Source organism: Hemitrygon akajei, chromosome 11 (assembly GCF_048418815.1).
Source record: "Hemitrygon akajei chromosome 11, sHemAka1.3, whole genome shotgun sequence".
Classification (NCBI taxonomy): Eukaryota; Metazoa; Chordata; class Chondrichthyes; order Myliobatiformes; family Dasyatidae; genus Hemitrygon; species Hemitrygon akajei.
Window position 1 is genome coordinate 134,305,405 of NC_133134.1, and position 27,788 is coordinate 134,333,192.

Consider the following 27,788-nt stretch of genomic DNA (forward strand, 5'->3'; position numbering starts at 1 on the left):
GCATAGCATTTCAGAGCAAGGTGTTGTCCAAAGTGGGAGAAGGAAGGAAGAAATTAAATATTAGGGGGATTCATTACTACAAGAATCTTTCGTAAGCAAGATCTTGAGTCTCAATTGATAATTTACCTAACTGAATCAAGGGGAAATATACACTGGAGATGTTTAAAAGAAATTTTGAGAAGAAGCAAAATTAAAGAATGGGCCTGAAATGGTCATTGTCATAATGACCTGGGCCGCATGAAAACTAGCATAGGAATGTAATGAGTTGTGAGATAAGCTGACAGAGCTGTATAAGAAAAAGGGATTCCACCTCATGGAAATTATCACCACTTATCCATTGACTTCAACAATCAGATAGAGTCCTAATAAATAGGGTAGTCATTATGTGGTGATACAATCTGGATTCTCAGCATTCATAGTTCTAAAGAAATGACTGGAAAGACAGTAGGCCGAAAGTCCAACTTGGCGCTTCAGGCCCTTCAGGCAGAATGAAGACTAACAGAAATAAAGTGATTTAGCTAGAAGAGAGAAATGCAAAATGTGTGAATAAAACATTAGTGGAGGGTGTGCATGAGCTCGGAAAAACATTACTTCTTAAAGAAGAGTATAAGGAAGAAACAGTATAAGGAATAAGTGAAAATTCAACTTGGGAAGTATATCATAACTATTACTGAGACATGGCTGCAGTATGATAAGGAATGGGGTCTAGTTACACCAGGAAGTGTAAAGTAAATTTCAGAAAAGGAGCAGTAGCTATGGTAACAAAGGATAAAATCAATCATTGCAGACAGAAGATATGAGTGAACTAAAAAAGCAATTAAGAATTTTTGTGTAGAATTAAGAAACAGAAATGATTTAAGATTCTTATAGCAACTGCTTAGCTGTAGAAATAAATGTAGAAGTTTGACAAACATGTAACCAAGCCAGAGTGGTTTTAACGAGGAATTTTAACTTCCTTATATATAGGGATCAACAGATGTCTGTTAGATTGTACATTTTTGAAAAATCCAGTCTGCTTGCAGTTACTGGATGTCCTTGAAATAATAATGGTATAGACCATATTAGATATAATATTAAGTGTTCAACAAGATATAATTATCAGCCTAAAGATGAGTAGACATTCCTCAAATAACAATCATATTAGTGAATTCAATGCAATGTTAACAAGGAGCAATGAGATCTAGATAAGGCTGATACCCAAAAAATGGTATTAAAACAGTCCAATGTAATCAATTAAAATGGCAAAGGCATTTAAGCTTGTTTGAGATCCTAATCTGTGAGACCAGCTCCTTTTCACACATTTCCACGCAACCTGCTTATGTTGAGCAGCTACCCTAGCAATGACTGCATGGGCTTCAAGGGTACAATACTTTTTTTTGACAATTATCGTCAAACACTTACACAAATAAAAGAAAATCGGGACCTGGTGTAGCAATAAATCATTGGTAAAGGATTGAAGCTGATGCCATTCAGAGGTTAGTCCATAGATCTCTAACTTTGGATTTAAGAGACTGATCTGGAATACAAATTGTAGAGCCAGGACATTCAATAGTTTTCCTATCATTGGAAAGGTAAGTTTGGAGATACATCTAGATCAATAATTTAGCCCCAAAGGTAAACCATTAAAGCAGGTGAGAAGAATGAGAAAATAACTAGTGAAGAAGATGAGAAGAGGGTGAATTGTTTGACATAGATTAATGCAGTCTTTGATTTGAATCTTTAAACATGGATCATAAAAATAAACTGGGTGGATACAGAAAATAATCAAAATGACTGAGTCAATAGGAATGCACAAGAAGAAAGGTAATATGATAACTACACAATGACCCAGACAGACCACAGCTGGACTAATAGTGACAAATCTGCACACACCATCACCTACGACACGTTGGCCTGAAGGGAAGCAGAATGATATGTAGGATCTGAAGTCTACATTAAAAGAAAGATTATGTAAACTAGTGTTGTAGATCCCATCATTTAAAAGTCTGGGATGAATTGATGAGAAGTCTTTCAAAATACCACAGGAAACTGTTAAGATGTATGAAGAAAAAGCATTTGCACAGATGGTCAAGATAAAGACAGGAATCATCATCTAAATATACAGCCTGGAAACATTTAAACTTAGAAGCTCATAAAGATTTTGCTTTCTCATCTGCAACAAGTAATGGATGTTGATTCAAACATTACTCAATTCTCAGATTGATAGATTTTTCTTGGTAACAAACGATACGGAAGAACATGAGTAAAAGTCAGGTTCATATAACTGGGTTGCAGATCTTATTGAATGGTGAAAGACTAAAGGTCCTATTTTTGTTTCAGTTAAGAAACTGGGCAAATTCAGACTTGTTCATTTATTAGTTGTGCGAAAGTTATTAAAATCCATCTTCATGAAAGACACTTGGATGGACCACAGTTGCTAAAATAGATTGAGAGTAGTTGTATAATGGATAATCCATATCTTGATTACTCTAGTTGCACATATTTTTGAATAGGAGACCAACATGCTGGATAAAAGACGTATATGTAATGTCAGAATATCTTTTGAAAAAAATTTCATCATAATCAACACTTATCACAAAAATAACAAACATTTTATTCATTTAAGTGTACATGCTGCACAAGTACACCCTAATATTAATCTTGGTGGGATCCCACCAACCAGAAAGGGCCATTTTGAATACCAGTTTGAATGCCATTTTGAATAACTGCCTTTGAAGATATTAAGACAGCACGATCATGCTAAATTATTTCTGTTGCTTAATTGCTTTCCTCGCCAGGCCAATAAATTGCCCCCAGTTTCATGAGCTCATGGAATTGGAAGAATATTTAAGACATCATTGGGTAATCGCTGGAAGTTAGCAGCGACACAAAAAGAATGAGGAATTTATTTTTCCATTGGATGATATGACTAATGGTACCATCCAAAGAAATGTCTGAAGACTTCAGCTACAATGATAGATAGCAAAATAAAGAGTATGTATTTAAATTAGAAAATGGCATGAAGTTAAAAGTAAATTGGTTAGGTGAGAGCAAAGGGATACATTGTGACATAAACAGGCATTAAATGTATGGATGCATTGTTTGTACAGAGATTTCACCAAAAACTAGTTCAAATATAGCACTGAATTTTGAGAGCCAAATCTGAGCTAATACACATTGGTCTTGGAGAGTCTACTGGGCCAATGCATTAGAATTATAATTCCAGATTTAAAGTACCATATTTTGAGGACAGACCAGTACTTGATTCATTTGGATGGTTTTGGAGCAATCTGGAGATATTTAAAATGGAGCTAGGTTGTGTTGGGTTTGGAATGAACTTGTTATTAGCTCCAGTGCAGTCATACTAATCTACTGTGACTAGATGGTTCTCAATCATTTGAAGGCTGTGCTGCTGTAATTGTCCTGCAGAGTAGCTCACAAGCAGAGACCAGATCTCAAGCAATACAATTGCTCATAGCCAGAAGGACTTGTCCAAGTTTTCAAATGTCTTTGATGATCAGAAAATTTAGAACAGGTTGAAAAAAGTATTAAAATACCAAAAATGTCCTTAAAATCAAATAAGTATATTTATTTAAAAAGATAAAAACTTAGCTTTATTTTACTAATGAAGTTTGCTAGCATCAGACACGTGAGTGGAATTTGACTGATGTCCCAGTGCTGAGGGGCCTGGTAAGTACATTGAGCCCCATTACTCAGGTTGTCCCTCAGTAGTGTGTGCAGGGCACTGAGCAGCAGTTCAGATGTGCATGCATTTTATTTCCAGTATGTTGTATACTGTCATCATGCTGAGATACATCCTGGGATGCGCTGGGACACATCTATCAGTGATGTAACCTGAGGTCATCGGATGTTTTGGATATTTCAACATCAGACACCCTTTCCCGGGCGACTCAGCCAGGGCTGATCAGGCCCCAGCTTGTGTCCCAGCAAATTAGTCCACAGATCACATCTCTTCGATTCATAGCCATTTGAAAGCACTCTCAGCAGCCTCTGTGATGGTCCTAGTGGCTCTTCTTTTTGCAGCTCCCGTAATGCCAAGGAGAGAGTACATTCTGCAGAGCGAGCAGCCAGCAAAACCTCCGCACCCCACCTTTATAAGCTCACAACGTGCCCTCCATCTGTCTCTGACATTGCGCCACCAGATCCTGGTATTTGGCCTTCTCACGCTTGAACACCTCCTCAATCTGGTCTGCCTCAGGCACTGTCATTTCTACCATGACTCTCTACTTTGAGGTTTCTGACAGAATAACCATGTCAGGCTTCACTGATGATGATGCAAAGTCACGAAGGAACTTTAATTGCTTGCCAAGATCAACTTTCAATTGTCAGTCTGATGCCATGGCGAGCAAGCCTGCTGCTAACCTGGGCTGAGGATGTGGTTGTTCTCCAGCTTTGTCAAAGGCTATGGGCTTTCTGGGTTTGTGGACTTCTTTTTATAATTGCTAATGGCTGAGGAGATATTTTCTGCCATTGCTTTCAGTATCTGGCCATGGTATCAGTGGTAGTGGCCTCCTCCCACGGCTTTTGGGCAGCTGCTGAGGATGTGTTCCAGGGTCCCTCTGCAAGGGCAGAGAGAACATGGTAGTGCCTTACTTTTGCCCCAAGCAAAAAGGTTTACTGAACTAAGAAGAACTGTCATACACAGGCTGGATGATGAACTTCCCTCCTTGTCAACGGTCCCTGCTGCCCCATTCCTACCAGCCTGGTGGTACACACCTCTTACTGGACTAGCTTTGGCTTGTCACTGCCCGGGACCCTGTTAATGTGAGTTGAAAAGAATCTCCTCAGCCCTGCCTCACCAAACGCCACTGTCCCTACCAGATCTCTGTACCTCAGACGTAACTCGCTGTGTCCTGGGCCTCCATTTCCTGCCTGTCTGGACCTCAATGCCTGCTGTTGAGACTTTGGGGTCACTGGAATCTCCATACAGCAGCAATTCTCTTGCATGGGAAACCATAAACTCCTCATTCAGGCTACTTAAGGGAAGCTGCAGTTTATTTCTCTTGCCATACAGAACAATGCTGCTCAGGCTACGTGGAAGGGTGGGGGGTGTGGGAGAGCAGCCTTCTTCAACAGTAGTTATTGATCTTTTTTTCCAAGAACCTCAACTGTTGACATGTGTACCTCATATACCAGCATTGGCCGGAGGATGCCATGCTGGTAGATCCAGGCCATAAACTTGACAGGTAGGCCTGACTTGTCCACACTGATGAGCCAGACCTCTAACCCTTTGGTAATCTTCTGGATGGAAGCCACATATCTTAGGCTGCAGTCAAATACCTTCCCCAGGCTCTTGTCTGGTTTCTCAGAGAAAGATGGGATAAAATATCATTTAAGGAAAAACAGAACTTATCTGTGAGTATGCCTCTCTTTAACACCAGAGACCTGGATTTCTGTAGCTTAAAGCTAACCCTTGCCCATGTGATTATCCTTTTCAGCCTGTGGAGGATCCATCTACTGTCTGGGACTGATGTAATTTTCACCATGAGGTCATCCATCAAGGCTCTGATTGAGGCCTGCCACACACGTCTTCATTAGAGGGCTTCTACACTCCACATTAGATAGATAGATAGATAGATAGATAGATAGATAGATACTTTATTCATCCCCATGGGGAAATTCAACTTTTTTTCCAATGTCCCATACACTTGTTGTAGCAAAACTAATTACATACAATACTTAACTCAGTAAAAAATATGATATGCATCTAAATCACTATCTCAAAAAGCATTAATAATAGCTTTTCAAAAGTTCTTAAGTCCTGGCGGTTGAATTGTAAAGCCTAATGGCATTGGGGAGTATTGACCTCTTCATCCTGTCTGAGGAGCATTGCGTCGATAGTAACCTGTCGCTGAAACTGCTTCTCTGTCTCTGGATGGTGCTATGTAGAGGATGTTCAGAGTTTTCCATAATTGACCCTAGCCTACTCAGCGCCCTTCGCTCAGCTACCGATGTTAAACTCTCCCGCCTTCCTTACCAGCTTATTAAGACATGAGGCGTCCCTCTTCTTAATGCTTCCTCCCCAACACGCCACCACAAAGAAGAGGGCGCTCTCCACAACTGACCTATAGAACATCTTCAGCATCTCACTACAGACATTGAATGACGCCAACCTTCTAAGGAAGTACAGTCGACTCTGTGCCTTCCTGCACAAGGCATCTGTGTTGGCAGTCCAGTCTAGCTTCTCGTCTAACTGTACTCCCAGATACTTGTAGGTCTTAACCTGCTCCACACATTCTCCATTAATGATCACTGGCTCCATATGAGGCCTAGATCTCCTAAAGTCCACCACCATCTCCTTGGTCTTGGTGATATTGAGACGCAGGTAGTTTCAGTTGCACCATATCATTAGCTGCCTTAACCACCAGGTTCATGGTCAGGGAGAAGAGATCACTGAGATTGTACATCTGGTTATTATATCCTTCTCAAGCCTGATGTGGTCGTTCCTGAAGAGACTCTCTAAAGTTCACGTAATAGTCCACGATGAGGTCCTCAGAACATGATGCTGGTTCAGCACAATCTCAACCAGCTTATGTGGTATTGACCCATACACGCTGGCAAGGTCTAGCCATAGCTCGACTAGATCTCCCTTTCCTTCACGCGCTTCCCTGATCAGTTGGGAAATTACGACTGTTTGGTGTGTTCCAGGCACCCTGGCAATCTGTACAGATGTATCAATGTAGCCATTTTTGAGGAGAAACTCAGTCAGGTGATGGGAAATGATACTGAAAAATATCTTCCCTTCCACACTGAGCAGTGAGATGGATCTAAACTGCTCAATGTCCTTGGTGTTGTCCTCTTTGTGGATCTAGACTCCCTCTGCACACCATCACTGGTCCACGACCTTTTCCCTATACCAGATAACCCTAAGGAATTTCCAAAGTAGCTGCAGAAGCTTAGGGCAGTGCTTGTACACCTTGTAGGGTCCTCCACTGGGACCAGGAGCAGAACTAGCTCTGTCTGTTCAGACTACTTCCTAGATCTCCTTCCAGCTGGACTCCTTGCTATTGAAATCAACTGCAGGAGGAGGAGGATTTACTAGTGCACTATGGTATCCTAGCTCCCAATCCCTCTCCGAGTCACTGAGGGAGTTCTGAAAGTCTAGATTCATCTCTTGTTCAGAGTATGCGAGGTGTCAGTTATGCTTCTGTCCGAACAGCTGTTTGGTGGATCCATAGGGGTTCACAATAAATGGAGCTCATTTCCTGGCTCTCTTTCTTTCTCATCTTTTATCCCATTCTGCCCTGCACAGTGTCATAAGCTCACTTCTGAGGATATTACGGAGCTCAACAAGTGATGGTTTCTCTTCTTCACTTGCTTCCCTATACTGTTTAGTCAGGGATCCGAGCTCTTGATGCAGTTGGAGTATTTTACCTGCCCTATAGTTCATCATGCAGGGGACTTTCTTCTCCACTCAGTCTCTCAGTACCAAAGCTGACAATGATAATTGACACGGTGTGGAGTCATCTATTGACATCTCCCTTGGCTACTGCCTCAATGACATGGACCATGTCCTCCTCAAACTGCACCCACTTCCTCTAATGTCTTGCTGGAGGCCTCTTAACCCGGCAGTGATCTGCTACTCTGCCTGGAGTAGGGGTTTCCGGTGCGTGGAGGTTCTTGGCACTGTGGCCACACAGGTTCTTGCAGACCTTGCCACAAACGCATCTCTCACTTGTAATCAATAATCCATTCACAAAGGTTGACATTCTCAGATCCATCCTCTCGGGCTCCCCTAGGGTTATATCTCCATTGGTCTGTCTGTAGCTTGTAGGGTTTCTTCCTCTTGGAAGGTGCAGGGTGGGATGCTAGCCCTTTCTGCCCCAGTTGTCGTCCTTCTGAGCAGTCAACTGTCTCTCCAGTAGTCAACAACCTGTTCTCAGAAACATAGAAAACCTACAGTACAATACAGGCCCTTCAGCCCACAAAACTGTGCCGAACATGTCCCTACCTTAGAAATTACCTAGGGTTACCCATAGCCCTCTGTTTTTCTAAGCTCCATGTACCTATCCAGTTTCTTGGTAGTCACTCAGACTATCCTGAGCGTCACTGATTGAGCCAGTGTTCATGATACTGAGGTACACTCTGGGATGTGTAGGGGCACATGTGGTGTACACAGGTTCAGCTGCTCTGCGGCTCTATGCAGATCTGCTGGCTAGCAATTAGCATTATCTAATACATCATTTAAGGATGCAGTAAAAGTATTTCTGATGGAAGTCAGAACATAAGCATGAACCATCAAGAGTGTAATTAATTAAGCTTCTCTTTTAAAAGGTATATAACCATATAACAATTACAGCACGGAAACAGGCCATCTCAGCCCTTTTAGTCCATGCTGAATGCTTACTCTCACCTAGTCCCACTGACCCGCACTCAACCCATAACCCTCCATTCCTTTCCTGTCCATATACCTATCCAATTCTTGTTTAATATTGTTTGACAATATTGAACCTGCCTCTACCACTTCTACTGGAAGCTCGTTCCACACAACTACCACTCTCTGAGTAAAGAAGATCCCCCTCATGTTATCTCTAAACTTTTGCCCCGTAACTCTCAGCTTGTGTCCTCTTGTTTGAATCTCCCCTACTCTCAATGGAAAAAGCCTATCCACGTTAACTCTATCTATCCCCCTCATAATTTTAAATACCTCTATCAAGTCCCCTCTCAACCTTCAACGCTCCAAAGAATAAAGACCTAACATGTTCAACCTTCTTTGTAACTTAGGTGCTGAAACCCAGGTAACATTCTAGTAAATCTCCTCTGTACTCTCTATTTTGTTGACATCTTTCCTATAATTGGGTGACCAGAACTGTACACAATATTCCAAATTTGGCCTCACCAATGCCTTGTACAATTTTAACATTACATCCCAACTCCTATACTCAATGCTCTGATTTATGAAGGCCAGCATACCAAAAGCTTGCACCACCACCCTATCCACATGAGATTCCACCTTCAGGGAACTATGCACCATTATTCCTAGATCACTCTGTTCTACTGCAATCCTCAATGCCCTACCATTTACCATGTATGTCCTATTTTGATTAATCCTACCAAATTGTAGCACCCCACACTTATCAGCATTAAACTCCATCTGCCATCTTTCAGCCCACTCTTCTAACTGGCCTAAATCTCTCTGCAAGCTTTGAAAACCTACTTCATTATCCACAACGCCACCTATCTTAGTATCATCTGCATACTTACTAATCCAATTTACCACCCCATCATCCAGATCATTAATGTATATGACAAACAACATTGGACCCAGTACAGATCCCTGAGGCACACCACTAGTCACCGGCCTCCAACCTGACAAACAGTTATCCACCACTACTCTCTGGCATCTCCCATCCAGCCATTGTTGAATCCATTTTACTACTTCAATATTAATACCTAACAATTGAACCTTCCTAACTAACCTTCCATGTGGAACCTTGTCAAAGGCCTTACTCAAGTCCATATAGACAACATCCACTGCTTTACCCTCGTCAACTTTCCTCATAACCTCTTCAAAAAATTCAATAAGATTTGTCAAACATGACCTTCCATGCACAAATCCATGTTGACTGTTCCTAATCAGACCCCGTCTATCCAGATAATTATATATAGCATCTCTAAGAATACTTTCCATTAATTTACACCACTGACATCAAACTTACAGGCCTATAAATGCTAGGTTTACTCTTAGAACCCTTTTTAAACAATGGAACCATGTGAGCAGTACGCCAATCCTCCGGCACCATTCCCATTTCTAATGACATTTGAAATATTTCTGTCAGAGCCCCTGCTATTTCTACACTAACTTCCCTCAAGGTCCTAGAGAATATCCTGTCAGGACCCGGAGACTTATCCACTTTTATATTCTTTAAAAGCGCCAGTACTTCCTCCTCCTTAATCATCATAGTTTCCATAACTACCCTACTTGTTTCCCTTACCGTACACAGTTCAATATCCTTCTTCTTAGTGAATACTGTAGACATTCTTCAAAATCTCCCCCCCTCTCTTTTGGCTCCACACATAGATGTCCACTCTGATTCACTAAGGGACCAATTTTATCCCTCACTATCCTTTTGCTATTAATTCAACTGTAGAAGCCCTTTAGATTTATTTTCACCTTTCTTGCCAAAGCAACCTCATATCTTCTTTTAGCTTTTCTAATTTCTTTCTTAAGATTCTTTTTACATTCTTTATATTCCTTGAGCACGTCATTTACTCCATGCTGCCTATATTTATTGTAGATGTCTCTCTTTTTCTGAACTAAGTTTCCAATATCCCTTGAAAACCCTGGCTCTCTCAAACTTTTAACCTTTCCTTTCAACCTAACAGGAACATAAAGATTCTGTATCCTCAAAATTTCAAGTCAAGTCAAATCACTTTTATTGTCATTTCAACTATAACTGCTGTGTACAGTACATAGTAAAAATGAAACGACATTTTTCAGGACTATGGTGCTACATGACACAGTACAAAAACTAGACAGAACTACGTAAAAAACAGAGAAAAAAACAACTACACTAGACCAGAGATCTAGATCTACCCACGACTGCATAAAGTGCACAAAACAGTGCAGGCATTACAATAAATAATAAACAGGACAATAAGGCAATCAGGTGTCAGTCCAGGCTCTGGGTATTGAGGAGACTGATAGTTTGGGGGAAGAAACTGTTACATAGTCTGGTCGTGAGAGTCCGAATGCTTCGGTGCCTTTTCCCAGATGGCAGGATGGAGAAGAGTTTGTATGAGGGGTGTGTGGGGTCCTTCATAATGCTGTTTGCTTTGCGGATGCATGTTGTGTAAATATCCATGATAGTGGGAAGAGAGAACCCGATGATTTTCTCAGCTGACCTCACTATCCGCTGCCAGGTCTTGCAATCCGAGATGGTGCAATTTCCGAACCAGGCAGTGATGCAGCTGCTCAGGATGCTCTCAATACAACCCCTGTAGAATGTGATGAGGATAGGGGGGTGGAAGATGGACTTTCCTCAGCCTTTGCAGAAAGTAGAGACACTGCTGTGCCTTTAAATGACCTCCATTTCTATATTACATCCTTCCCGTAAAACAAATTGTCCCAAGCCACTCCTTCAAAATCCTTTCGCATCTCCTCAAAGTTAGCCTTTCTCCAATCAAAAATCTCAACCCTGGGTCCAGACCTATCCTTCGCCATAATCCTTCTCCATAGGTAGTGTAAATATGGAACACTTTCCTCCCTTTAATCTATGGATACCAGCATATTTACAACTTTTAAGATTGAGACATAGAGATCTTGGTTGGTAAAAGTATGTTGGAATGCGAATCAAAATTTGTTGTCAGATTACCCAAGATCCAATAATAAAGGGCTAAGTGCCCTACTCTTTTTCTCATGTTTTGCTTATTAGGCATTCTGAAAGGAGTTCCAAGGAAAAACAACACAGCTTGAGCGCCCATGGGCTTTTGCTACACTGAAACAGGGAGCAGCTTTAAGTTGACGTGTACAAAGGCAATCTGAATGCTATTTGCACCTGCGTAAAAACTACCTGATAATTAAGGTTCTATTTTTACTTACTAGCAATGTTATTCTGGGTAGCATTGATTTTGGTGTGGAGAATCTTTATCTGACGTCATCAGTTATTCATCCTAAAAATATAAAGAATGGTTTACGTAAGTTTTCCTACTTCGTGCCAACATCAACAAATTTAAATGACAGTGGTTTCAGTTATACAGCTTAAAACCTTAATGGCGTTTAGGATGCTGTACAGCTTTTGCGGCTCGCAAAAAAAATTTTTAACAGAAAGGAAACGTTTTTGTTCGAGTTTCCACTAGCTTAGGTTTCACAACAGAAGCATGAACAATTGGATTCATGCAATTTATAATCTTTTGGAATATAAATTTATATCACCCATCAGCTCCTTAACAGCGCATAAAAGAATAATCAGTTATGTATGTTGCCAACACGCCTGTATTATCATCAAGCATGTTAACATTTTGAATTAAATATGTAAAGTTTCCTTTAATGTGATGCATACAACCTAATATTGAAACCAACTTCCTGTTTGTCAATCTCAATCAAACGCAAGTGGTGCCGTTCTATCCCTTACCTCGGCTGTCTTTAAACTTCTGAAAGGATCAGAAGCTGAAGCCTCCTCCTCAGAATGAAATAATACATTTTCTGCTAACAGGTCCGCCACGTTAAACAGACAGTCCGTTCCGCCACAGACTTGCCTGGTAGTGAACTATTGACAGACTAAATGGTTTTGCCCGGCTTTTAAGTTTCGATTCCGAGTCCAGCTCTCGCTTCGTTGCTCGGAAGTTACCTCATTGTAAATAAGGAAAACAAGGGCGTGCGTGATCCTGAGTCACGACGATACCCCAATGAAATTTACAAATTCTATAGTAACTGTTGTTGCACTTTGGTTGTGATAGGGAGCAAAACTGAATAATAATTAAGATAACCGCAAAATCTATTGTCTGATTTTAGAACCGGCGATGAATAACGCCATTTTGTATCTAAAGAAATCGATAGACAGAATATTTTTACTTGCCAGGTCATGCTCAGTCCCTTCTCCTCACTTAAACAGTACCTCTGCAGGTGATATAATATTCAATCAAAGGTCACACATTTGTAGAGGGAGTTGCGCCAATCGACCTATTAATAAGGACGTCAGCCGTTGCGATGCTGATGACAGTAAATATGATGAAGAGTCTTCTCAGGCAGAGGTAAAGACTGGCTTTCATCAACAAAACCTGCTTAAAACAAGCAACTAAACCTGCGCGGCTGGTGACGAGAAGGGTCTTGTAAGTGTCGTGCATTTGCTAAGGTCTGGAAAAGGACACTGTGGTGCTTAACAAAGTTCATCCCAAGCAGCTATATCACAGAATGTTCTCAACACCTTGAGACAAGCATACACTGCTGCTGAAAGATAATTCATATGATTTATTTTGGTCTAGCTTTCATCTTGCTAGTTGTCAGCAACCAAATACTGTAGCGTGGCACAGTCCGAAGTGTAAGGATTACCTGGTGAGGCGTTTACTGAAGCTCCATAAAGCTGACACAAAGGGCCTGTGGGAAAAGGTCAATTAGGACTCTTCTGCCACTGGACACAGACAGTCTGGGCATCTGTAATAAAATCTCACACACATTACTGATAGAATGTTTGGGAATTGAAAATTGATACAATGTCAACATTGCAACTAGCTTAATTCCCTTAGTATAGGGAATAAACAACACAATGAGGATGTAGTGGTCATATTGTGCTATATATTTTATAAATTAAATACATTTCTAGAGAAGCTGGGTGGAAACATTGTGTTTCTTAATGTTGTTATAGCGGGGGGGGGGGTGGTAATGGGGACAAGCTCCCACTACCTATTAAATGCTCCCCACGTGCCTAAAATAGCCACTGACATCCAAGTCCAGTCTGGTCTTCATGTGTGGTTTAGCTACTAAGCCTGGCAGAACTGTTTCTACTTACAGAAGGGGCAAAGGCAGTTTACTGGTGTCTTAAAAACAGTCACTTCGGGCAGATAGGGCTCTTCAGCTGTAGTTGGCAGCTCATCTAGAAGGAAAACTCTGATGTCAAACCTCCCCTTATGGGGAAGGCTTTGGGAGTAAACCCCATGGTTAAAATCCAGAACTAGAGTCCCTAAGGCAGTCCTACATTGAGTTCAACACTGACTGGCAACACTTGTAATGCCACTGGTGCCAAACTGTATTGGTTTCTGCCAATCCTTCGGGTTCATCAGGTGCATGGAGAGGGGGAGCTTACTCTCCGTATCGTACTGCCCAGACTTGCGTATATGGATGCAAGTCTGTAAGGTCTATCATAATTGATCCTGACCAAGACTCATACACTTCTGGTGAATTAAAATGCTTGCTTCCATTCTAATTATATAGTTTCTGAGATGACTGATGAAATCACTGCAGAATCAACAGACACTGCTGTGGGTAGAGGAAGCAATAGCCTCAGGTGCGTCAGTGGAGAGTATGGGACCAGCAGGCTCCCCGAGTTAACTGGTCTTCTTCTTGCACCTGCAAGGAGACTCAAGGTATTCAATACAAACCTGAATGTTCCTTCATCTGATTGCTTCACAGGCCAGAGGTTAAGACATCAGGAAGGAAGTTACATTTCTCCCCTCAAGGTGACAGGATAGATAGATTGCCACCAGAACTGAGAAATTGGAATTCAACACTTACCCACCTCAATGCGCTCCTAATTTACCCGTTCCATAACCCAGGGAAACAGTATTGTAAAGACAGTGATGTAGTTCATCTATCCTAAAATTGATGAGACAGGAGAGACTGTAGTTTTGACTAGCGTCAAGATCTGAAATTTTCATATGACTGTAACAGCCTCCACTCAAAAGCCAACTCACGAGGTCATCCTAAAAGCCTTTGGAAATGTTAATAACCAAATCATTGCTGAGCATTAGTTAATTGTTCAAAACTATAGACAAATCCAGAACTAGTTCCATCAAAGCATTGTTACAAGGATCAATTTTGTAATCAGAATTATTTCTCCCTGACAATTGGTGAATAGAAATGACAACAAATTAAACAAAGATGACACAATCAAAGAGGGGGGTGGGATGAAGTATTGAAACCTCATTTTCCCACTTGAAAACAGATCAATGCAAATTAAGATCAACATGAGATACTCCACTGAATAATAAGGCGGGACAAAATGAGAGTAACTTGGGACTGTATTCATGCATCCTCAAGAACCAGGTTGGGTTGGAGATGATGAGGAATGGTGTGAACCTATTTGGAATTTCAAAACGGAAACTACAACTACAGCTGATAATGGCGAGTAGTGTTTTACTTTAAAAGCAAGACTTTGCAAGAGGTCACTGTAGACAGGCATACGTGACCTGATCAGTAAGCAAGAAACATTAGCAACTGAAATACTGAGGCAAGAGACTGCAGGTGGGAGAGGATGACTCCCAAAATTTCTGCTTGTTGGCAAGGTTAGACTCAGAACATAGAAAGATTGAGAAGGTATCACAGGCACAGACCTTGCATTTAGTTTAGTGTAATCACTTAAGCTAAAGGTAGATCACCACACAATAAAGAATTCTGGACTGTTGTCATTTATTCAATTTCTTGTTGCCTGTTGTATATAAAGTACGAGCGGTTATAAGTTCATGGCCTAAGGTAGGAGTCAATTTTAGAAAACCTAGCACATTTATTTTTCAACGTAGTCCCCTCCTACATTTACACACTTAGTCCAGCAGTTGTGGAGCATACAGATCTCTTCTTTGTAGAAGTTGGCATCTTGGACCTCCAGAAGTGGTCCACAGCAGGGGTGACTGATAAATTTGTGGGCTAAGGTAGGAGATGAGTTATTAACTTCAAACTTTCTGCATAATCACTCAGAGTTGAACTGCACGTGCATTTAATGACAGCTGTATAACTCATCTCCGTGTACCTTAGGCCACGAACTTATCAATCACCTCTGCTGGAGACCACTTCTGGAGGTCCAAGACGCCGACTTCTACAAAGAAGAGATCTGTATGCTCCACAACCGCTGGACTAAGTGTGTAAATGTAGGAGGGGACTATGTTGAAAAATAAACGTGCTAGGTTTTCTAAAATTGACTCTGTCTACCTTAGGCCATGAACTTATCAATCACCCCTCGTAAGTAGAGGAAGAGTCAGCTTACAAATACTAAGAGAGGTTGGTTGGTAACTGATTTAACCATAGAACATTACAGCACAGAAACAGACATTTGGCCCTTCTTGGCTGTGCCGAACCATTTTTCTGCCTATTCCCACTGACCCGCACCTGGGCCAAATCCCTCCAAACCCCTCATCCATATACCTGTCCAAGTTTTTCTTAAATGTCAAAAGTGAGCCGGCATTCACCACTTCATCTGGCAGCTCATTTCACACTTCCACCACTCTCTGTGTGAAGAAGCCCCCTAATGTTCCCTTTAAACTTTCTCCCCTTCACCCTTAACCCATGACCTCTGTTTTTTTTCTCCCCCGGCCTCAGTGGAAAAAGCCTGCTTACTTTCACTCTAGCTATACCCATCATAATTTTATACACCTCTATCAAATCACCCCCATTCTCCTACGCTCCAGGGAATAAAGTTCTAACCTATTCAACCTTTCTCTGTAACTCAGTTTCTCAAGGCCCGGCAACATCCTTGTAAACCTTCTCTGCACACTTTCAACCTTATTAATATCCTTCCTGTAAGTAGATGACCAAAACTGCACACGATTTCTGCTATCTGCTATCTCTGCTATGCTCTGATTTCTGCTATCCTATCAAAAATTAAACCAAACTCTTAGCAGAACACAAACTGCATACACCATGGACAGCCAGGGATACAATGCTCTTTCATGCTTTCATATTTATTAAATTAATTCTACCGGTTATTTTACCTATTAATTTGATGTAAATATGCAGTATTTGACACTAATTGAAAATCAATTGCAAGTCTGGCAACTTCAGCGGGCTTAGGCAGGCTTCTTTAGCCAAGAGCAGGAAGGAATTCCACAAAATTAGTAATATCTAAAATTTGTTGTTATATTTCCTAATCAAAATCTTCTCACTGTATATATAAAGTGGTATTTTTGAAAATGCTTACAAAGAAAACATTTTAAGTAAGCTTCTCAAAGTTCTTAAATGAAGAACCATTTCTTCATCACTGTTCTCTTCAGTAAGTTGAGATGCAAGAGTTAAGTAAGCAGAAAGATATCACTACCTGACAGTTTAGGGGGGGAAATCATTAAATCATGTAACTTTTATTCTTAACAACAAAGAATCTATGATCTAATCTTAAAAGAAATAGATGCCTTCTATACTCTATCAAAGCCAGTTGTGATTTTAGGATCTCAGTCAATATAGCTTCCTCTCTTCCTAGAAACTTCTCCAGTTTAATCTTCTAACCAGAATTCAACATTGAGATCTATTGACTTTTACAACTCCAAAGTGACTGAGGATCATAGAGGGAAACATGCAGGAATGTTGTCAAGTGCTCAATGATCAGCCATTATCTTACTGAGCAGCAAAATTGACTTGAGGAGCCACATGACTTAATCCTACTTCTCCCTGAATTGTTCATTACCATCACTTTCAGAGTGAAAATAGTGTGCCAGTGCCCAAAATAGGAATGGTCACCCTGTTATCTTGTGCATTAGGTCAATCAAGAAACTTCAAACTGGACCTTTAGGCAGTCCCAATGAAGAGAGATGGCACTCAGTAAAGAAATCAGAGGTGCAAAGGAAGTCCTCGTTCAAGATTCCCTTGAGTTAACCTGTAGGTTGAGATGGTAGTAAAGAAGGCAAGTGCAATGTTAACATTCAATTCAAGAGGACTAGAATGTAAAAGCAAGAATATACTGCTGAGTTTTTATAAGGTGTTGATCAGTCCACAGCTGAAATATTGTGAACAATTTTAGGCCCCACATCCAAGGAAAGATGTGTTGGTCCGAGAGAGTACAGAGCAGGTTCACAAGAATGATTCTAAGAATGAAAACCTTAATGTATGGCAAGCATTTGATAGTTCTGGGCCTGTACTCAATAGCCTTCAGAAGGATTGGGTGGGTATGGTATCTCATTGAAACCGAATAATGAAAGCCCTTTATAGAATGAACATGAAGAGATGTTTCCATTAGAGGGAGAGTCTAGCATCTGAGGGCAGAACCTGAGAATAAAGAAATATCACTTTTAAAAAATGAGATGAGCAGAAATTTCTTCAGGAAAATCTATTGAAATAGAGGACAGTGGAAGCTCAGTCACTGGATGTTTTAAGGCAGAAATTCATTGGTTAAGAGGTAAGGTTACAGAGATAAAGCAGGAGAATGTTAGAGATAATCAGGCACAAATGAATGATGTAGCAGACATGATGGCCCATATTCTGCTCCTGTATCTAATGATCTTATACACAATCGTACACCTGTGTTAAGTTTCTTTGCAGATACACAGCTGACCATCTCCTAACCTTAATTTCACGCAGGGAAATCTGTGGTTAGGATTCAGTAACTTATCAATATTTTCTGCTTTTACATAAAATTGTGGCAGCTTTTTCAAAAGATCTTGTTCTATGCCATGGTTTATTTATCTACTGTATACCAGATGTTCCAGTGTTAACTATTCTAGAAAAACAGAACAAAAAGGACATTTTTAACCTTGCAGTCAATATAATCAGCTGACTCAATCAAGCATCAATCTTTAAACAAGAGCATGGATTCTTTACTTACCTGCCTCTCCCCTGCACACTGTTGCAATTTTCAGGTAGAAGTGGTTTACAAAAGGCAGCATTCTAATTAATTTCCATGTATCCTAGCAAATTAATTGCATTTCACATCTAATGGAAATGCAGATAAGCTAACACAGCCTTTCTTGGGATAACTTCCACTGCACACTTTCGATGTAGAACTATTTGTGAAATGGTGCAGCCCACATGGCAATTATCACCAGACAACTATTTTTTTTACACACATCCATATGCGTATTGCCAGATTTCAAAACAGTTAAAGGATAATTAAATACATAGATAAAGGAACTCAGTCATTATTTTAATACTTGTTTAAAATATGGGCAAATGTTGAATTTAGTCTTCAAGACAACAGTAAAAAGAAATCTACTGCAATGAATTACAAATGCTAGTTCATAGTAAGCGAATAATATGGCAACATTAAAATTGATACTCTTTAGTCTGTGCAATACCTTGCACAAGCTAGTAAATATACTTATCTAATTATACACTTACTCTTCTCGCAAAATACTCTGAATTTCTTTCAAAGCAAGGCATAAAGTTTTTATTATTTCAATGCTTTGAGTTACCCAGTAAAAGTTTGTACAAAATGGAAAATGGCTTTTATGCCACAGACAAAATAGTACAGTACAGCAACCGCATTAAATTCAACTAACAGACACAAATATATAACATTAGGCAAAGGAGGTTTTACGAAAATGTTTCTATGTTACACAGCTTTTATTTACAGAACTTTTAAAGTTTCCCCTTCCGTACCCAAAAGAAAATTTAACTGAATCACTTTTAATCACATACTGATTTAACAGTTATATAATTCTGAAGCATTCACATTTTGTACATTAACATCTTAAACAATAATCAATTCCAGCTCACTTTCTAATCAGTTTCTCACATCCCAAACTCTTCAATCAGATGTATCCAATAACTCCCTTTGTACTTTTCAAATCAGAAAAGGACTGTTGATATTTGCCACCCTTTCCAAATGAAAGGAGTTACTAGATTCCATTTTGAGATAGTTTAATAGACAAAAATGCAACCTACTATCTCCTTTTCTGTGTATTTAAATGACTTTACATTTTTCTGTCAAATGAAATCCATTCAAGTTGCAGCTTTTGTATTAAACTATTCATTTATCACTTTTTTTATAAAGGGGGAAAACAAATAGATTAATTCTGAAAGTACATTCTGAATTTCCTCGTTTATGAACTACACATTGGAGTTAAATAACATTTTTCAAGGTTCTCTTGACATTCCAAAAATCTTGAATTCCTCTGGAACCAATAATGATGGTTCTCTCCGCAAATCAATTAAACCCTTAAAAATCACACAAAGCTTTTTGACCAAGACGTTTCATAAAGATTTTGTAAAATCCATTAGTCAATGAATTATAAACTTAAATTTCATTTCAGGGTTGGTTGATGTAATTTAATATCATTTAATACACTGAAGCTCAAACTCGGCCTATGTAAGCAATCTTCTACTCTCCTATATGGTGATCTCAACTAATGTAATGTGGAAGAATGGTAAGGGCAAGCAAACATACTCCCACAAAGGAAGTGTAAAATCCTCATCTGTAATCAGGTTAGTCATATAGCTCCTAGTAAGATCAGAAGCTGGTCAAATCACACAGTTTTAAATGCAGTAGGTGAACAAATTAACAGCAAGAGAAGGATTGAAAATCTTTGAATTTATGAAGAAATAGTCATAATGACATCTTTATTTACCATTCTGCTAAACTGAGCAGAAACCATTTTTCCTCGACTAAAGAATTTGGCTAAACAGTTTTACCTCAAAAACGAACTGACTTATTATTAAATGATTTACTCTTTCTAATTACAGAATAGAATAATAACTTTAAAACTTTTATGTTAAAGAAAATGTGGTGAACCTTAAAGGGTAAGACAAGGTACTGTTCAGAGATTCCAATCGCTCTCAAATTATGGTATAATGAAAATCCATCTATGTTATGAAGGAATGATTTCACAAAAAATTGTAAAATTTTTATATATCCTAAAAAAAATGTGAAGACTGGAAAAATACTGACACTATCCTTTCCACCTTGTCCCATTAGTTTAAGCTGCATTTTGATCCTATAATTTTATTCAGAATGCTGCTGAGTAAAACAAAAGTGAATAATATCAAATTCTTAATGTGACATTTAAACACTTCTGCAAAGGAAATGTAAATTAATTTTGTGCTGTAAAAGCAATTCATCCAAATAACCACATTTTAATCATGAATAAAAAGGGTACAATACATTAGGACTGCCACTAAAATAGGAATCAAATAATAATTTCACACACAATATGTAAACATGTTTTTAAATAAACCAATTTGCTCATAGTTTTAATATATTTTTTGCATTTTACTGTTTTTTATATGACAAAATCATAAATCTTTGCAGTCACATACTAGCCTTATTTTAAATATAATGAATGCACAACATTTGGCTGTAAACAAATTAAAACAGCCAGGTATTTACATATTCTCCTGATTAGCCATGTGATTATCCAAACAACACAACACAAAAAAAGTTGTTAGAAAACAGTGAGAGCACCTATTAAAAAGAAAAAAACCTCCAGAATAGTCATTTTTTAAGCAACAACATAACAATAGTTTGAGTGTTATTAGATATTAAAGCACACAAAATACAGTCCAAAGCTCTGTAAAATGCATTATAAACAACTCTACCAAGCATATCCCATAAATGTCTTTATTTCTGTAGTTAAGACAAAGTCTGAAAAAGAGTTGAGAAATCTGAATCTGATCCATGATTTTGCTGCTTTCATTTTTACCATTACACTTGGTGACGAAGATTTACCCACAGTATAACAGAAACCACTCGGTACTATTCTCAAAAGTTACATTCAGTAACAAGTCATTTTAACACAATATTCCAATAATACCATGAGGCAATTTTCCAGAACTATGGCTTTTGTTCATGTTCTTCACTTATTGATGTTACCTGTATAGTGGTATGTCCTTCTCCTGATGTGGTTTCAACAGTGCCCGAAGGTACAGCCATAAATGTGCTTCCAATAGGTGCCATTTGGTTGACATTATGAAGTGCAGCATTGAGACCAGGAACTGTAGTGAACAGCTGGATCGGACTGACTACTTTCAACACTGTGTTCCCATCTTGGATAGCAGCTGTGCTTAGCACAGCCAAATTAGAAGCATCTGGATGGATTTCAACTGCGTTGGGTATTCCGGGACTTGATGCTAGAACACTGTACCCTCCAATTAATGGTGAAGCTGCAGCAGTAAACGTTGCTGTGTGTGGTGGATTCTTACCAACTCCTGAGACTGGAATAGTGGATAATGTTGTCATTTTTCCTATATTTGTCAGCTGAGACATTGGCACTCCAGAAGCCAATGTAATCTGACCTGATTGAGATGCTGTAACCATATGAGCTGCCACAGTTGCTGGTCCTGATGTTGCCCTTGTAAGACGAGGTCGTTTTGAAGGAGGAGCTGCTGCAACTGGAGTCAAGGTCATGAGGACGTTATTTAGGTGCTGGGATTTGTGTTTTAATTCTTTGGCTCGTTTACGATGTTCATCACATTGTTGTTCCAAAGCTGAAACAAGTATAAAAAAAAGTGTTCAGAAATACTTAGCACATTTTTCATTTAACACAAAAAATAAGCTAATGTAGTAGAGTTCAATGATTAGAATTACATTGAATATACAGCCAAAAACAGGCTGTTTAGCCCAAATGGCTCATGGCATTGTTCACATTAAGACTCTTCCTCCTCCTCTTCTATTCCATTTAATCCTTTCAGCCTTTCCTTTATCATTTTTCCCCTTTACTCTCCATACAGGTGTTTATGCTGTTCAGTGCAACTTCTCCATGGGCAAGGGTAATCCATAATCAACTGCACACTGGGTATATTCTGTAACTTCTTACTGAATTTGTGGAGTTTGTTAGGCATGTTCAGAAAGGTTTCTTGACACAATATGTAGATAAGCCTACAAGAGGAGAGGCTGTACTTGATCTGGTATTGGGAAATGAACCTGGTCAGGTGTCAGGTCTCTCAGTGGGAGAGCATTTTGGAGATAGTGATCACAATTCTATCTCCTTTACCATAGCATTGGAGAGGGATAAGAACAAACAAGTTGGGAAAGTGTTTAATTGGAGTAAGGGGAACTATGAGGCTGTCAGGCAGGAACTTGGAAGCATAAATTGGAAACAGATGTTCTCAGGGAAACGTATGGAAGAAATGTGGCAAATGTTCAGGGGATATTTGAGTGGGGTTCTGCATAGGTATGTTCCAATAAGACAGAGAAAGGATGATAGGGTACAGGAACCGTGGTGTACAAAGGCTGTTGTAAATCTAGTCAAGAAGATTACAAAAGGTTCAAAAAACTAGGTAATGATAGAGATCTACAAGATTATAAGGCTAGCAGGAAGGAGCTTAAGAATGAAATTAGGAGAGCCAGAAGGGCCCATGAGAAGACCTTGGTGGGCAGAATTAAGGAAAACCCCAAGGCATTCTACAAGTATGTGAAGAGCAAGAGGATAAGACGTGAGAGAATAAGACCAATGTAGTGTGACAGTGGAAAAGTGTGTATGGAACCAGAGGAGATAGCAGAAGTACTTAGTGAATACTGAAGCAAAGTATACATTATGGAAAAGGATCTTGGCGATTATAGGGATGACTTGCAGTCGACTGAGAAGCTTGAGCATGTAGATATTAAGGAAGAGGATGTGCTGGAGCTTTTGGAAAAAATCAAATTAGATAAGTCACTGGGACGAGACGGGATGTACCCCAAGATACTATGGGAAACAAGGGTAGAGATTGCTCAGCCTCTCGCGATGATCTTTGCGTTATCAATGAGGACGGGAGATGTTCTGGAGGATTGGAGGGTTGCGGATGTTGTTCCCTTATTCAAGAAAAGGAGTAGAGACAGCCCAGGAAATTATAGGCCAGTGAGTCTTACCTCAGTGGTTGGTAAACTGATGGAGAAGATCCTGCGAAGCAGGATTTATGAACATCTGGAGAGGCATAACATGATTAGGAATAGTCAGCATGGCTTTGCCAAAGGCAGGTCGTGCCTTACGAGCCTGCTTATCAGTCGGTATTTGGAAGTTCCACAGGGTCTTAGCTCTGTCATTCTCCACAAACTTCTCAGGTGTTTCCCATTTGGACTTGGGAGTGTCCAATTCATACTCAGCCCAGATGTACCTGTACACAATTCTTGCAATGTGGTTATGCCGTTCAGTGTATGCTGTCCCTGCCTGCATCTGGCACCCTACTATTATGTGCTAGATGGTTTCAGCAGATTCCTTGCAGAATCTGCATCTTGGGTCTTGGCTGGTGTGATAGACCTTGCTTCTATTGCTCTTGTGCTCAGTGCCTGTTCTTGTGCAGCCGTGAGCAGTGCCCCTGTGCTGTCCCTCAGCCCTGCCATTGGTACGACTTTAATATGTCAGCCACCTTTGATATCTGGCGATAGTTCATCCCAGAGTAGCTTGTCCTGCATCTGGTCTTCTGGCTCTGCTTCACCCATTTCCATATCCCCCACCTGCTATCTGAGGTATTCTCCTAGCAGGTTGTCCTTAGGGGCCATCTTCCAGACATACTCATGGAAGTACCCCTTGTGCTAACGCTACATCTGCCCACAACAACCTCTGGATGAGACTGACAAGAGTCATTCCAGCTCAGACACTGCCCAAATTAACATGGGCCGTGCCAATAGTTGGGGTACCGGGACCATCAGCAAGAAATTGTACACACACACACACTATGTATGTATGTATGTATGTATATGTATTGGTCAAATATGCAAGGTGGGCTGTAAGTTTGCAGTCACACAAAAATCAGTGGAGCTGTAGACAATGAGGAAGGTTGTCAAAGGAATCAACAGGATATAGAGCAATTAGAAATCTGACAGAGAAATGGGAGATAGAGTTTAATCCAGATAAGTGTGAGGTTTGCACTTTGGAAGGTCAAATACAAAAGGAAACTATAAGCAGCAGAACTTTTAAGAGCATTGACATACAGAGGGATTTTGGAGTGATAGTCCTGAGCTCCCTGAAAGTAGCATTGTATAGTTAGAGTAATAAAAAAGGCATAGAGCATACATGTCTTATCAGTGAGGATGCTGAGTATAAAAGTCAAGAAGTCATCTGTATCTGCATAAAAATGTGTTGGTTAGGCTACATTTGGAGCACTGTGTGTAGTTCTGGTTACTACATTACAAGGAAGAATGTGGAGGCTTTGAGGAGGGTACAGGTAAAGCTCACCAAGATGTTACCTAAATTAGAGGGTATTAGTTATCTGAAGATGTTTGACAAACTTGGATCACTCTTTAGAGTGTTGGAGATTGAGGAAAAACCTAATAACATAAAATTATAAGAGGCAGATATCGAATAAATAAACTCTTTTTCTCAGGGTGGAAATGCCAAATGTGAGAGGGCATATCTTTAAGGTAAGACAAGGGAAATCTAAAAAAAGATTTACAAGGCAACTTTTTTTTAAACCCAGAGTTGCCGGTACTTGAAAAGTGCTACCAGGGAAGTAGATAAAGGAGAAGTGGTGGGGCAACCAAGAGGCATTTAGAAAGGCACACGAACAGGCAGGGAATGGTGGAATATATGTGCAGTTCAAATGTGCATCATGGTCAGTACATTCATCAGAGCCAAAATGCTGTTTCCCATGCAATAGTGTTCTGTGTTCTAAGGTCATTAACATAAGGCATTTGTGTATCAATTCAAAATTAGCCTGGAATTGTGTTCATTAGTGAATCGGTACTGTTTATGACTGGCCTCTGAACAAAACTAATTTATGTGCACCTCAGTTTGGGAACTTGCTAGGGCAAAGTGTCTGGCTCCTCAATGGAGGACAGCTTTCTATCACTGGATATGAGGAAGTAGCAGCAGAACAAAACAGCTATATAAAAAAAAGACAGAAAGCTAAGCCCTATTCAAGTCTTATTATTTATTTATTGAAACACGGCACAGAACAGACCCTTCCGGCCCTTGAAGTTGCACTACCCAGCAACCCCCGATTTAACCCTAGCCCAATCACGCGACAATTTACTAACCGGTGCATCTTTAGACTATGAAGGAAATTGGAGCACCCAAGAAAACCCATGCATTCCACGAGGAGAACATACAGATTCCTTACAAATGACATCGGAATTGAACTCCAAACTCCAATGCCCTGAGCTGTAATAGCATTGTGCTAACCGTTATGTTATCATGGCTCCTTGACATAATGTGGTTTTATTGATATGATTATGGAAGAAATCTAAAGCACTGCACACAGATAAGGAAACCAAACTATTATGAAGCAACTTCAGCAAGGAAAAAGGTGAAGGGGATGAGGTCAAGAATATTAATTACTACTAGATATAGCTCCACAGTAGAATTAAAGGAAAGATGAGAAATTTACTGGTTAGATGAAAAAAGTAAGTAATCTGCTGAACAACTACAATGAACAGGAGTTTCAGTGCCCCACTGAAGGCTATAGAGGACATGAAGATGCAATAAAATGTGAAGACTGCAAGAGAAACTAAGTATTTAAACAAAACCTAGGTTTCATCACTGAAACTTTCTTCCTCTGTATATAATAATGTTTTAATGCTATTTTAGGTATTTGCAGATACTGATCAAAAACATAAATATACTATGAGAGTAGCACTTAAAATTTATGAACAATTGGGATAGTCCTGCACCCCTATTCTACACACTGTAGCAGAAATAATGGAGCTTGACTTGCACCCATTGAGCTGAAGAAAAGACACACATATTATAAACCATATGTGCAGATATTAGGTAGCTGCTTTTTACTGAATGTCATACTGTCCAGTTAGAAAATCAGCTATTGGTAGGGCGACCTTTCACAATGACCTGTTACAAAACTGCAGTCTGTGGCAGGCAAGGTCATGATAATTATTGATAAATGAGAAAAGGAGCATAAATATTCTTCTATTAGTAGTAGTTTATTGTTCGTTTAAAAAAATGTGGAAGTCCATAAATTTTAAAGACAAGGCAAATCTAAAATTAAACTAGGTGTGATAAAATAGCTTATTCACTTTTAATATTTAATTTTACCTGTCTGAGTATCACAAATTTGTTAAAATTATTAAAATGCCTCAGAATTTTCAGAGCCATCAAAACTCTGTTCAAAGTATTGCAAACTGCTCCAATTTGTATTGGGACATGTGTGACCCAGTTGCCAGTTGGACTTTGTCATTGGATTCGAAAACACTGATGATTAAAAATAATCCTTCATTATCTTGCCGAGAAAAGCTTGGGTGTGCATAGACCATGAGCAGAAATTCTGCCAATGCAGCCCTATATGTATGTGGCTACTGCTGAAATAATAAACAAATGCTAGTTCTGAGGAACAAAGATCAATGAAGGGAAATGTTGGCAAGTTTTTACAGACTTTTACCGGACATTCTGCAGTAAACTGCCAGTATTTATCCATGCAACTGCCAGCAAGCATATTGACATGTGCAAATCTAAAACTTCAAATAGATGCCATAGGAACATATATCAGCTGGATTTTGCAGGGAAGAATTCCAAGGTAGACTACAATGTTTTAATAAGTAGTGTTTATAGTAATGTTCTTAATTATTTAATGACAATTTTCAGAATTGAATCGTTTCTGAATTCTTCTGAGTATCAGAGATATTCAAAGGAACTGTAAGAAAGATAGATAAGACAGACATTGATGCTCAAGGCACAGCCTTCCCTTCTGACAAAGGTTTGCTCAGCTGCAGCCCACCCATATGATCAGATATAACAAGGCAAGCCCTGGAGTAATTTCAACGGGGCCAGTAGGCCTTCTCTCAATAGGTTCTTCTTTACAGACACTGTAGGTACATTACAATTGTTTATTTCTGTGGCAAATATGGGCACCAAACCAGAATCAACAAAATCCAGATCAAAAAATAATTGCAATCCCAAAAAGTGTCAAGGTGAAATATGTTGGGGTAGGATTACTGCAAAGAAAGAAGTTGCTTTCTATAGACGTGTATCCTATACACATATCCTATATAGGATACACATAGCCGGACGATGCTGAGGATGTTCTACGAGGCTGTGGTGGCCAGTGCTATCATGTTTGCTGTTGAGTGCTGGGGCAGTAGGCTGAGGGTAGCAGACACTAACAGAATCAACAAACTCATTCGTAAGGCCAGTGATGTTGTGGGGGTGGAACTGGACTCTCTGACGGTCGTGTCTGAAAAGAGGATGCTGTCCAAGTTGCATGCCATCTTGAACAACCAACCACTCCATAATGTACTGGCTCGGCACAGGAGTACATTCAGCCAGAGACTCATTCCACCGAGATGTAACACTGAGCGTCATAGGAAGTCATTCCTACCTGTGGCCATCAAACTTTACAACTCCTCCCTCACAGTGTCAGACACCCTCAGCCAATAGGCTGGTCCTGGACTTATTTCCACCGGGCATGATTAACTTATTATCATTTAATTATTTATGGTTTTATATTGCTATATTTCTTCACTATTCTTGGTTGGTGCGGCTGTAACAAAACTCAATTTCCCTCGGGATCAATAAAGTATGTCTGTCTGTCTGCCTGTTATATACATATGCTTTTCTATTGAGAGAATAAT

General features: G+C 39.7%; 2 protein-coding genes across 7 annotated transcripts in view; both read right to left on the bottom strand.

The window, feature by feature from the left end:
* The window catches only part of helz2a (helicase with zinc finger 2a), a 120,585-nt gene extending 108,342 nt beyond the window's left edge, over positions 1-12,243 (bottom strand). Inside the window, exons 1-2 of one of the 3 annotated variants that reach the window (XM_073061701.1) lie at positions 12,075-12,241; positions 11,543-11,613 (exon numbers count right to left, since the gene is read on the bottom strand). The gene's annotated coding sequence lies outside the window, so the exon portion shown is untranslated. Of the gene's footprint in view, positions 1-11,542; positions 11,614-12,074 lie in introns of all 3 variants that reach the window. The other 2 variants (XM_073061700.1, XM_073061703.1) reach the window with 2 other exon arrangements.
* Positions 12,244-20,405: 8,162 nt separating this feature from the next.
* The window catches only part of gmeb2 (glucocorticoid modulatory element binding protein 2), a 65,302-nt gene continuing 57,919 nt past the window's right edge, over positions 20,406-27,788 (bottom strand). For all 4 annotated transcript variants that reach the window (XM_073061705.1, XM_073061704.1, XM_073061707.1 and 1 more), the window contains one exon: positions 20,406-21,775. In XM_073061705.1, coding sequence (XP_072917806.1) covers positions 21,123-21,775 — 653 coding nt within the window. In that variant the 3' untranslated portion in view covers positions 20,406-21,122. The remainder of the gene's footprint in view (positions 21,776-27,788) is intronic.